We start from the raw sequence: 12329 nt of genomic DNA on the forward strand, positions 1-12329 counted from the left end.
AGTTATTACAGATGTTTTTGTTTTGTTTTTACCTTTTTTCTTTCTTTTCTGAGACAGGGTCTCGCTGTTGCTTAGGCTGGCCTCAAACTCCTGGGGCTCACACGATCCTTCTGCCTCAGCTTCCTGAGTAGCTGGGACTACAGATGCCTGACACCCCACCCGAATTTATCTATTTTTTTCTTTTCTTTTCTTTCTTTTTTTTTTTTTTTTAAGAGACAGGATCCTGCTCTGCTGCCCAGGCTGGAATACAGTGGTGAGACATAGCTCATTGCAGCCTCGAACTCCTGGACTCAAATGACCCTCTCACCTCAGCCTCCCAAGCAGCTGAGATTATAGATTATAGGCACGAACCATCACACCCAGCTTGCCTTTTCTCTTGTCTGTAGTTTCCACACTTTCTATAATGAATAGTGATTACTTTTATTTCTTTTACTTTTAATAATTGTGAACTAGTTCAAATATACAGAAAGCAAAGAAATAATATTACATCCATGAACTTACCATCCAGACTTGACATTAGCCATATTAAGTCATTTTTGTTTTGGCTCTCTCTTTTGTTAGATAAAATATGACATATATAGCTAAAGATCCTCCTTCATTGCTTTCCTCTACCACCTTTCCCAGAAATAACCCCAGTCCTGATTTTGTTTTGTGGACTCGTCATACATGTTTTTATATGTTTACTGTATTGGTATGAATCTATAAATAATATATATTATGTGCTTTTGAAATTCTCATAAATGGCATTTTATTATAATTATCCCTTTGTGCTTTGCTTCTTTCAATATCCACTATATTTCTGAGAACTATCCATATGGATCTAGCTCATTCATAATAACTGTTTTTTATTCTACTCTGTGACTAACTCACTTTTTTGTCCATCCCTTATTTGCCGTTTTAGAATTCCCCCAAATTAAAAAAACCCCACTTCATATTTTAAAAGGCATTGACAATAGGTACATGAAAAAGGGCAGAACAGTATGCAGAGTACACTACCATTTGTTAAAATGGGGAGGGAAAATGCTCTATATTTGCTTACAGGCATAAAATATCACAAGAAAGGTACAAGAAAGTGATGACAAGTTTCTTTGAAGGAGAGAGAATGAATGATTGGGGGACAGGAGGAGAAGTCTTCACTATCTCCATGTTTTTTGGTTCCACTTGAGTTTTGAACCATATGACTATATCACCTATTCAAAAATGTTTTAAGAATTTAAATAACTTTTTATTTTAAAATTTTTTTTGGTAGAGGCAGGATCTTACTCTGGTGCCAGAGCTGGTGTCAAACTTGTGGCCTTAAGTGATCCTCCCACCTCAGTCTCCCAAAGTGCTGGGATTTACAGGCCGGAGCCACCATGCCCAGCCCTTTTTTAAGATAATTTTTTTTTTTAGTTAAGATTTTTTTTTTACAAAGCCATTGAAAATGTCTGATACAAAAGAGGTTGGACACTGACTTGTCACAGATGAGGTGGAAAGTTTTGCAATTAAATTGCAATTAACAGCTCAAGACAACTGAAAGCTTCCTTCTTCACAAAACGGAATACAATTCAACTCAAAATTCAATGCAACTTGAAATTCAATCTAAGGGGGAACTTCTTAATTAAGGTAGAATAAAGCTGCCTTATAGAATCCATTCTCCAATATATAAAGGTACAAAAAATACAAAAACAGCAGCAAAGATAATGCAGCAATTATGCAACAAAGAAAGGTTTACAGCCAACCAAATGCCATAAACTTTAAAAAGTACTTGTCATCGAGAAAGAAACAAGATTCAGGGGTGGAAGGGGAAAAAGCAGCACAGTGAGCCAGAATTCATATGATGGCAATGGTTCCTAAGAATAATGAAAATGGTAACGTGAACTTGGCAGTTTTTACTAGAATTGAAGGCTCAAGAACTGTGTCCCTTTCCCAGGGATACTCTTGGGCCTCAGCTGTCCTATCACTTTGATGGGACATCACCATAATTCCAGGGTACTGAGAAAACAGAGAATACAAATCTGAGAGAGTATCTGATATCCAAGCATGAACACCAGAAAATGAAACAAGAATGGCAACTATACAAACATAGTGTTTATATAGTTGTATAGTTTGTATAGAAACAGTGTTCTCTCTTTCTCTCTCTGCCATGTGAGGACACAGCAAGAAGGTAGCATCTACAAGCCAATGACCAATGGAATAGAATAGAAAGTCCAGAAATAAACCCTTGTATATGTGCTCAACTGATTTTTGATGAGGGTTCCAAGACAATTACATGGGAAAAAAGGAGAGTCTTTTCCACACATTGGGAAAACTATATATCCACATGCAAAAGAATGAAATTGGACCCTTATACCATATACAAAAATTAACTCAAAATGGATCAAAGACCTCAACATAAGAGCTAAAATTATAAAATTCTTAGAAGAAAATATTGGGGAGAATTTTCATGACATTGGATTTGGCAACAATTTCATAGATATAACACTAAAAGCACAAGCAACAGAATTAAAAAAAAATAGGTAAATTGAACTTCGTCAAAACTAAGAACTCTTGTGCATCAAAAAACACTATTAAGAAAGTGAAAAGACAACCAACAAAATGGAAAAAAAATTGCAAAGCATATATTTGAAAAGAGACTAATTTCTAGAATATATTTTTTAAAAAAACAAACCTATAACGCAACAACAAAAACACCAAAACAACCCAATTAAAAAATAGGCAAAGGACTTGAATAGGCATTTCTTCAAAGAGGATATAAAAATGGCCAATAAGCTCATGAAAAGAAGCTCAAGATCATTAGTCTTTAGGGAAACCACAATAAGATACCCCTTCACATCCATTAGGATGGCTATGATACTCAAAAACCAACAAGAAGTGTTGGTGAGAATGTGGATAAATCAGAACCCTTGTGCAACTGCCGCTGGGAGAGTAAAATGATGCAGCTACTATAGAAAAAAGTTTGGTGGTTCCTCAAAAATTTAAACATACAATTATCATATGACCCAACAATTATACTTCTGGGTATGTACTGAACTGAAAGCAGGGATTTGAACAAGAGATTATTCACAAGAGCCAAAAGGTGAAAACAACCCAACTATCTATCAACAGAAATGTAGTACATACATGCAATGGAATATTATTTAGCCTTATAAAGGAATGAAATTCTGATACATGCTACAACAAGGATGAACTCTGAACACATTATGCTAAGTAAATCAGACAGATGTAAAATGACAAATACTGTATGACTCTACTCAAATGAGGCACCTAGAATAGGCAAATTCATAGAGCTAGAAAATAGAACAGAGGTTACTAGGGGCTGAGGGAAGAGGATATGGGAAATTATTGCTTAATGGTTCAAAGTTTCTGTTTGGGATAATGAAAAAATTCTGGAAATGGACAAGTGATGGTTGTACAACATTATGAATGTACTTTAAAGTAATAATAATATAGTACCGATACATGCTACAACATAAATGAACCTCAAAAAATGAAAGAAGAGAGACACAAAATGTCACATATTGTATGATTCCATTTATATAAAATATCCAGAATAAATAAATCCATACAGAGAGAAAGCAGGCTGGTGTCTGCCAGAAGCTGTAGGGAAGAGGAAATGGGCAGTTAACTGCTAAATGGGTATGGATTTTATTTTGAAGTGATGAAAACATTTTGAAACCAGACAGAGGTAGTGGTCACACAAGAAACTGTGAATGTACTAAATGCTACTAGACTGTTCACTTTAAAATAGTTTCTGCTATATAAACCGCATGCTGTAAAGAAAAAAAAATTTTTTTAAAGAAATTTAAAAAATAGTTTTATGTTAGATGAATGCAATGGTTTGAACGTGTCCCTCAAATTTCCTGTGTTGGAAACTTCATCCCCATGCAACAGTGTTGAGAGGTGGGACTTTCAAAAGGTGATTAGGCCATGAGGATTCTTTGTAATCCTCACAGATTAATGCCATTATCACATGAGTGGGTTCCTCATAAAAAGATGGATTTGTGAATGGATTAATGCCATTCCTGGTATATGTGTGTGGGTTAATGGATTAATGCCATTATCACATGAGTGGCTTCCTCATAAAAGGATGAGTTTGGCCTCTCCCACTCTCTTGCTCTTCTGCCCACCACCACAGGATGACAATGAAGCAAGAAAGTCCCTGCCAAATGCAGGTCCCTAGGTCTTAGACATCTCAGCCTCCAAAACTATAAGAAATAAATCTCTGTTCTTCATACATTACCCAGTCTCAGGTTGTTCTGTTATACTAGCACAAAATAGACTAAGACAGTAAATTCCACCCCAATTAAAAAATGTTAATAATTAATTTAAAAATTATTTACAATGTGAAGTAATGCTCCATGTAGATAATAGAGACATTATAGGTTTTTTTGGTTTTAGAGCAAAAGCTATATACTCCTACCCACTACTCAAGTAAATAGGGAAACATTTCTTTTTATAAAAGGTACTGGCCGGGCGCGGTGGCTCAAGCCTGTAATCCCAGCACTTTGGAAGGCCGAGGCAGGCGGATCACGAGGTCAGGAGATCAAGACCATCCTGGCTAACACGGTGAAACCCCGTCTCTACTAAAATATACAAAAAACTAGCCGGGCGAGGTGGCAGGCGCCTGTAAGTCCCAGCTACTGGGGAGGCTGAGGCAGAAGAATGGCGTAAACCCGGGAGGCGGAGCTTGCGGTGAGCTGAGATCTGGCCACTGCACTCCAGCCTGGGCGACAGAGTGAGACCCCGTCTCAAAAAAAAAAAAAAAAAAAAAGGTACTTAAATTGCAGGGTTCCACTTGTATTTAAGATTAATATTTTCCAGACAACTCCAATTATACATTATTTTAAGGGAGGACTAAGTCTTCTAATATTTTCATTCTCTATCAACACATACACACAATGTAGAATCAATAAATGATAATTCTGTAAGAATTTAGCAGTATGTACCATTAAGCAAAGTCGATCAAAAAGAGTTTGTTCCAATCCATTTTCATGAGCTGCATCAGAACCCTGAATAGTAGGAGGTAGCTGTTTGGGATCTCCAACAAGAATCAGCTTTTCACACTCAAACCTAAAACAGAATTTCAAAAATTAATCTAAGCAATTAAAAAGAGTGCATTAACATCATTTATTACACTGTTTGCCAAAATTGTACTTCGAAATATTCAAATGCCATGAAATATCCTGAGTACTAATAAAGCTTAGTAGTGCTATTAAGCACATTAAAGGCTTTGAAAAGTTACGCAATAAAGAATCCTTTATATAATTTAGTTACCCTCCCCGCACATAAAAGCTAGTAGGTGCCCCTTGCCTCTGCATGGAATTAATATTTCACAGAGCATATTTGGGAAATGCTAGTTTTTAGAATCCATAAACTCTTAAAATTGAAGTCTTTCTTAGGAGTCATTTAGCTTAAACCGTTGTCTTAGAAATTAAGTAAATTGGGTTCTCAGGGGCTAAATGTTTTCCTAAATAGGAGTAGGATATAGTGGGGAAAAATCAAAGTTTTATAAACAAACCTATATCTAAATCTCAACTCCATTATATTTTAGATACCCAGCAGGTTATTTAATCCTTTCATGCTTCAGTATTATTATTTTTTCTTTTTTCTTTTCTTTTTTTTTGAGACGGGGTTTCACTCTGTGTCACCCAGGCTAGACTGCAGTCGTGCGATCCCTGCTCACTGCAGCCTTGACCTCCTGGGCTCAAGCAATCCTCCCACCTCAGCCTCCCAAGTTGCTGGGACTTTAGGCACACACTACCATGCCCAGCTAATTTTGTATTTTCTGTAGAAATGGGGATTTGCCATGTTGCCCAAGCTGGTCTCAAACTCCTAGACTCAAACAATCCAGCCGCCTCAGCCTCATAAAGTGCTAGGATTACAGGTGTTACCCCTAGGAAAAGAATATTTTAGGTTACCTTGCAATGGGAAGGAGAGAGGCCGGTTCGGTTATCTGACTACACTCATCCAACACAACTACAGGAAATTTAAGATCATTCATGCATGGGAATGGGCAGGCTGCACAGGTAACTCCAACTACTCGAACCTTTATTACAACAAAAATGTTATTAATTAACAACTATTCAAAGAAAATAAGAGAATGTATTTACCAAAGAACTTGTAGGCTAAAATTAGAGAGTGAGCTAGTCCTAATTTAATTCCTAGCCATCAGAAATCTTAGGTCATCATATCTCCATATTTTTATTATTCCTACATACAAAATGGAAATCAACAAATGTAGGTTACTTAAGCCACAAGCCCATTAACAAGAACAAATAAAAGACATATTTTGATATTCAGAAGGAAAGTATCACAATATCAAGCATTTGTAAAATATCAAGGATGACGCACATATTTTATTGTCTAGATGAGGTTAGACAACATACATTATATCAACACAGGCCAAAGTTCTTCACAAAAAACATTGAATATGTTAACGAAATATTCTTTGCTTAACCTTCAAGCACATTAGTTTTATTTATTTAAAAATGTAAAGATGACTAATTTTAAACAACAGTAAATAAAATGTACTTGTAGCCTGTGAATATATTTGAATCTTGTAAGTTACACATAATAGCAACATGGCATTACTCTGAAGGCAAAAAGCTTCATAAAAGCTGATTTTTAATCTCTAAAGCTAAATGTAAACAATAGGGAAATCTATGAATTTTCTAAATCGATGTAGTCATTGACCTAGTAGCCCGCTATCTATACACATATGTGTACATACACATATACACACGTATGTTTGTGTACATATACATGTGTGTGCATAAACACAAACACATACATGTACATATACATATACAGTCATGTGCCACATAACAATGTGATGTTTCGGTCAATGATGGACCAGATATATGATGATGGTCTCATAAAATTATAATGGAGCTGAAAAATTCCCAGCCCCTAGTGACATCACAACTCTCACAGCACAATGCATTATGCATGTATTTATGGTGATCCTGGTGTAAACAAACCTATTGTACTGCCAGTCATATAAAACTATAGCACATACAATTATGTACAGTTCATAATACTTGATAATAAATGACTATTTTAGTGGTTTATACATTTACTATAGCACACTTTTATTATTATTTTAGAATGTACTCCTACTTATTTAAAAAAAAAAAAAAAGTTGTCTATAAAACAGTTTCAGGGACGTTCTTCGGGAGGTATCCAGAAGAAGGTATTGTTATCATAAGCCCTGACAGCCCCATGTGTCCTAGTGCCCCTAAAAACTTTCTAGTGGGACAAGATGTAGAGGGGGAAGACAGTGATATTGATGATCCTGACCCTGGGTAGGCCTAGAATAATGTGTGTGTTTGTATCTTAGTTTTAAACAATAAAAGAAAAAAACAGTTTTAAAGATAAAAAAAGAGAAATTTTAAATAAAGCTTATGGAATATTTTTGTAGATACAAAATGTTTGTGTTTCAAGCTGTGTTATTACAAAAGAATCAAACAGTTTTTTTAAAATTTTAAACTTTATAAAGTAAAAATGTTATCATAAGCTAATTTATTATTGAAGAAAGAAAACATTTTTAAATAAATTTGGGGTAGCTTAACTGTACAGTGTTTACAAAGTCTACAGTAGGCCAGGCGTGGTGGCTCACACCTGTAATTCCAGCACTTTGGGAGGCTGAAGCAGGTGGATCGCTGAAGGTCAGGGGTTTGAGACCAGCCTGGCCAACATGGTGAAACCCCATCTCTAATAAAAATGCAAAACTTAGCCGGGCATGGTGGCAGGTGTCTGTAATCCCAGCTACTCGGGAGGCTGAGGCAGAAGAATCGCTTGAACCCGGGAAGCGGAGGTTGCAGTGAGCTGAGATCGCAGACTGCACTCCAGCCTGGACAGAGCAAGATTCTGTCTCAAAAAAATCAAAACTTTTTTTTAAGTCTACAGTAGTGTACAGCAGTGTCCTAGGCCTCCACATTCACTCACCACTCACTCACTGACTCAACCACAGTGACTTCCAGTCCTGCAAGCTCCATTCATAGTAATTTAACTATAAAGTTAACTATTAAAAAGCTATAATATACATAGTTTTCTGAGGACTTCTAGAACCAAAACTTTGTGGTTATTATTTCCAATTTCTCCTTCCCTCCCTCCCTATACAGGTGTACCATTTTAAATCTTTTATACCATATTTTCACAGTACATTTTCTGTTTAGATACAGAAATACCATTGTGTTACAATTAATTGCCTACAGTATACAGTACAGTAACATGCTGTACAGATTTGTAGCTGAGGAGCAACAGGCTATACGATGTGGCTTAGGTGTGTAGTAGGCTATACCATCTAGGTTTGTGTAAGTACACTATGACGTTCACACAATGACAAAGCTGTACATTTCTCAGAATGTAATTCCATTGTTAAATGATATGTGATTGTACTTATTCTCTTCTAACAATCTGAAGATCTATAAAATTATACTTCTTGATAGCAAGGGCAGTTCATACCAACTGACCATATCTTTTTTCAACAAAGTGACAAAAAATATACTTTACAAATTAAATATTGCCTCCACAGATCCTACAAAACAAGAAAACATTACAACCGCCTTATTTTTTTAATAATAAATAATACTCACCACATACAATAGCCCTGTATCAGTTAGGTTTTCTTGTTTTGTTAAAAACAAAAACAAAAATCTTAAAGCCATATTTATATCAGAAATTCCACAGTATTTAAACGTTCAGTGCTTTAAAAATGATCAAGCTTCAGTGCCACTCTGAAATATTATTCATTTTATTTAATTTCTGGCAACTATGTCTACAAAACAATCTTAGAATGAGAACTCTAAAGTTCTGTGTCAGGAAGTTTTTAAATTTAAAGAAATGTCTAATACAAAGACCTAAAGTTTTAAGTTTTCTTTAAAAAATTATATTATCTTTTAATTTATTATTATGTTGCTGAGATTCTAACAGCAGAAAAGATTTTGTTACTGACCTAACAAGTATTAATTAACTATGAAGCATTTTTAAAAATTAGTTTTATTGTGAAGACATGTCACTTTAGAAATGAGTCAGGTCTTCCGGGTGTGGTGGCTCATGCCTGTAATCCCAGCACGTTGGGAGGCGGAGGTGGGAGGATCACTTAAGGTCAGGAGTTTGAGACCAGCCTGGCCAACATTGTGAAACCCCGTCTCTACTAAAAATACAAAAATTAGCCGGGTGTGGTGGCACGTGCCTGTAGTCCCAGCTACTCAGGAGGCTGAGGCAGGAGACTCGCTTGAACCCAGGAGGTGGAGGTTGCAGTGAGCTGAGACTGTGCCACTGCACTCCAGCCTGCAGCCTGGGTGACAGAGTGACTCTGGCTCAAAAAAAAAAAAAAAAAAAAAAAAAAAAGGTGTCAGGTCTGAATGCCTGACTGGACCTTAGAAATATGTCAGAGAAAACATCTAAAAAAATAATTCCTCTAAAATAGTTTTCATTTGTGAATAGGTGATACCAGTGAGCAATAGATCATGGTAACTGAGCTTTCATTCAGAAAATCATCCAAGAAATCGTTAACAATGATATATTATTCTTATGTATCATTGTTATGTTGGGTGAGTAAAGTGGTAAGTAGTTTAAATAAATGACTAATTTGTATTAATTGAACACAGCCAAACTAAGCCTTTCTGGATTTGGTTAAGAAGAGAGTACAGACTTAACTCTAAAATTCAAATAACAGAAAGTTAGTCTGAAGTTTTCTGAGGACTTCCAGAACCAAAACTTGTTATAGATTTAGTTATTATTTCCAGTTTCTCCTTCCTGCTCTAGGAAATTATTATTACATATCCACACCCTTTGCCATGTTACTTGGCAGTGCTTCCCACCAGAGAAGTAGGGGAGTATATTTCCTTGCCTCACTGATGTTAGGCTTGGCCATGTGACCTGTTACAGCAAATGGAATGTCAGCAGACATAATATGAACTGAAGCCTTAAATGTGTTTCTGTGATCTGTCCTGCCCTCTTGCACTTCTGCCATCTGTTAAAAGATCATGCCATAGCAACTGTTCTCAGAATGAGAGACTTGATCCGTAGCCTCAGGCCAAGCGACACCACTTGACCTGTAGAGTCATAAGCTGTTGTCTTAAAGTACTAAGACTGAGTTTGTCAACCCTCATTATTTCAGCAATAGCTGATTAATACAGGGTCCCAAGTAGACTGATTTTCTCAACTCTCTAGCAGAAAGTTGCCAATGTGCAAGTGGCCCAAGAAGCCAACAACTTTCTTTTACTCCATCCCCATTGCTTTTCCCCATGCTCTACTTTCACAGGAGGAAGCTGCTGATTGATTTCTCTCTTCCAACAGCTGATGCCCAGGCTTCCCTGGATCAAAACTTGATAAAGAAGATGGTGCTACCTGTTAAAGCCTGGAATCTTGTGTGCTTAGTCTTGGCTCCCAATACCTGGAAGCTAGTATCTGAGCCTCCTGGATTTTTGGATATATACAAACACTAAAGGTCTTGGCTTTCTTGGAGAGCATCAGCGACAAATTTCATTTGGATATTTTGCTCAGGGTCAGACCCTCTCCATCACTGTTTCTCCTAGAATACAACCAATTTCATTTAACTTGTAAGGAATCTATTCCCACCTCTATACTTTCCTCTTCAAGCCTATAAAAAGAAAGTAAACAGGGAGAAGGAGAAAAGATGACTCAGTCATGGTGAGTTGGATCTATTCACGAATTTGAAGAATGCTTTGAAGCAAACATAAAACATACACTGGGTAGACTATATCCAAGGATCCACATGCATGCACCTCAGTAGAATCTAAACTATCATGGCAGTTTGTTTTATTTAAAGGAAATATTATTTCATCAACAGAAACAAGAGAATCTGAATGGTATACATAAATCAAGAAACAAACTGAAGCTACTTCTTACCTGCTTCAGCAGGGTTCTATTTGTCCCCAGTTTATGCTGCTCAATGCTTTTTCTCACATAGACTCTTTCCGTAGGAGTCAGGTCTTCTTTCATTAGTGCATGTAGTTCTTTTAACTGTTCACTTTCATTTTCTGAGCCAGCATGCAGGCTAAAGAATTATATTAAAAACACTCCTCTTTATTTCATTTTTTGTAACATCACAGTAAAGCAAAATACGAATTTTCTAAGTTAACCAAGAAAAGATAAGCCTTTCTCCATTCTTCAAAAATCAAATTTAAGGTAAGAGTGATATAAAAGTACCATACTTCCCACTGACCATTCTGTGGCTTCTGGAATTTTGCATTCTTACCTATAAGGTAAAATTGGTTTGGCAATCTTCCTAACACTCCCAACTCTGATAAAGTTTTCAAATCCAAGACTGAGAAGCCTTTAAATAAGAAAACAATATAGATTCTGATTATTTAGGAAACAGAATACAAAATAAAGTTTTATATAATAACTGTGTTATTACAACTAATTTTGTGTAACAGTATATTTTAGTTATAAAATTTAATGTGAAATACCTAAACTCAAAGTAAATGCAATGTAGTTGGTTTTTTAAATATAATGCATTTTCTAGAGAATTAAAAAATATGCATTATTCCATCTTGAAGGCTCATTAAATGTTCATAAAAAGCCAATGTTAGTATTTATCACAAATAAAATTGCCTCTAAAGACACAATATAGAAAGCAATAGCTACCATATGCTTAGCACCAAGATTTGTTAGGAAGAGCCTCTTTACGTATATTACATTGTTTAATACTCACGACAGCTCTAGATGACATCTCCTCTTAGAGATGAGGACACAAGCTCAGAGGTGAGGTATCATGATTCAAACCCAGGCAACCCTGTCTACATCCAAAGGTTATGACTGGTCCTCTACATACATTACCCCTTAGTTAGGGCTTTGTGAGGAATGACCCCTCACCTACACTTTCCTTTTATATATCTTACAGCTCTAGCACTATGCTGGGAACACAGCTGGAACTCAGTGAATACTCAACTCTCTAAAACTTCTACCACTTCAAAATGGGAATGTAAAGACCTGGAGAACTAAACTATAGATCTCTAAAAACAATTTTCCAAAATAATTACGAAACAAATTAGTATCAATATATGAACAGATTTCAATTTTCACATTTTTCATAGTCTTCAGCTTGAAGAATAATAGCAACTTAATGGGCTGAAATACTAGCTTACGATTTTTTTTTCAATGCAAGTTTGGTTAAATCTATAATAACAAAGGTGCAGTCTCCTCAAAGTACTATTCACCCCATGCTCTTTCATTTTTTCTCAAGAAACTGTTCTATCCACTACAATAGGAAAACAAGGTCTGTTCAAGCACACAATGAAAAGGTTATTTCAGTGTGAAGAAATGTATGAAACCAGACTATAAGCAGTTGAGGCATAGATCCTAATTAGAGATTC

The 12329-nt window shown here is 36.0% G+C and overlaps 1 protein-coding gene across 1 annotated transcript in view; it reads right to left on the minus strand.

Annotated features, from left to right (window-relative positions):
* The window catches only part of ZGRF1 (zinc finger GRF-type containing 1), an 83066-nt gene that overhangs the window by 3441 nt on the left and 67296 nt on the right, over positions 1 to 12329 (minus strand). Inside the window, exons 20-23 of the mRNA XM_025386149.1 lie at positions 11210 to 11287; positions 10861 to 11008; positions 5901 to 6028; positions 4929 to 5052 (exon numbers count right to left, since the gene is read on the minus strand). Of these exons, the coding sequence (XP_025241934.1) occupies positions 4929 to 5052; positions 5901 to 6028; positions 10861 to 11008; positions 11210 to 11287 (478 nt within the window). The remainder of the gene's footprint in view (positions 1 to 4928; positions 5053 to 5900; positions 6029 to 10860; positions 11009 to 11209; positions 11288 to 12329) is intronic.

Source organism: Theropithecus gelada, chromosome 5 (genome assembly GCF_003255815.1).
Source record: "Theropithecus gelada isolate Dixy chromosome 5, Tgel_1.0, whole genome shotgun sequence".
In the NCBI taxonomy this organism is placed as follows: Eukaryota; Metazoa; Chordata; class Mammalia; order Primates; family Cercopithecidae; genus Theropithecus; species Theropithecus gelada.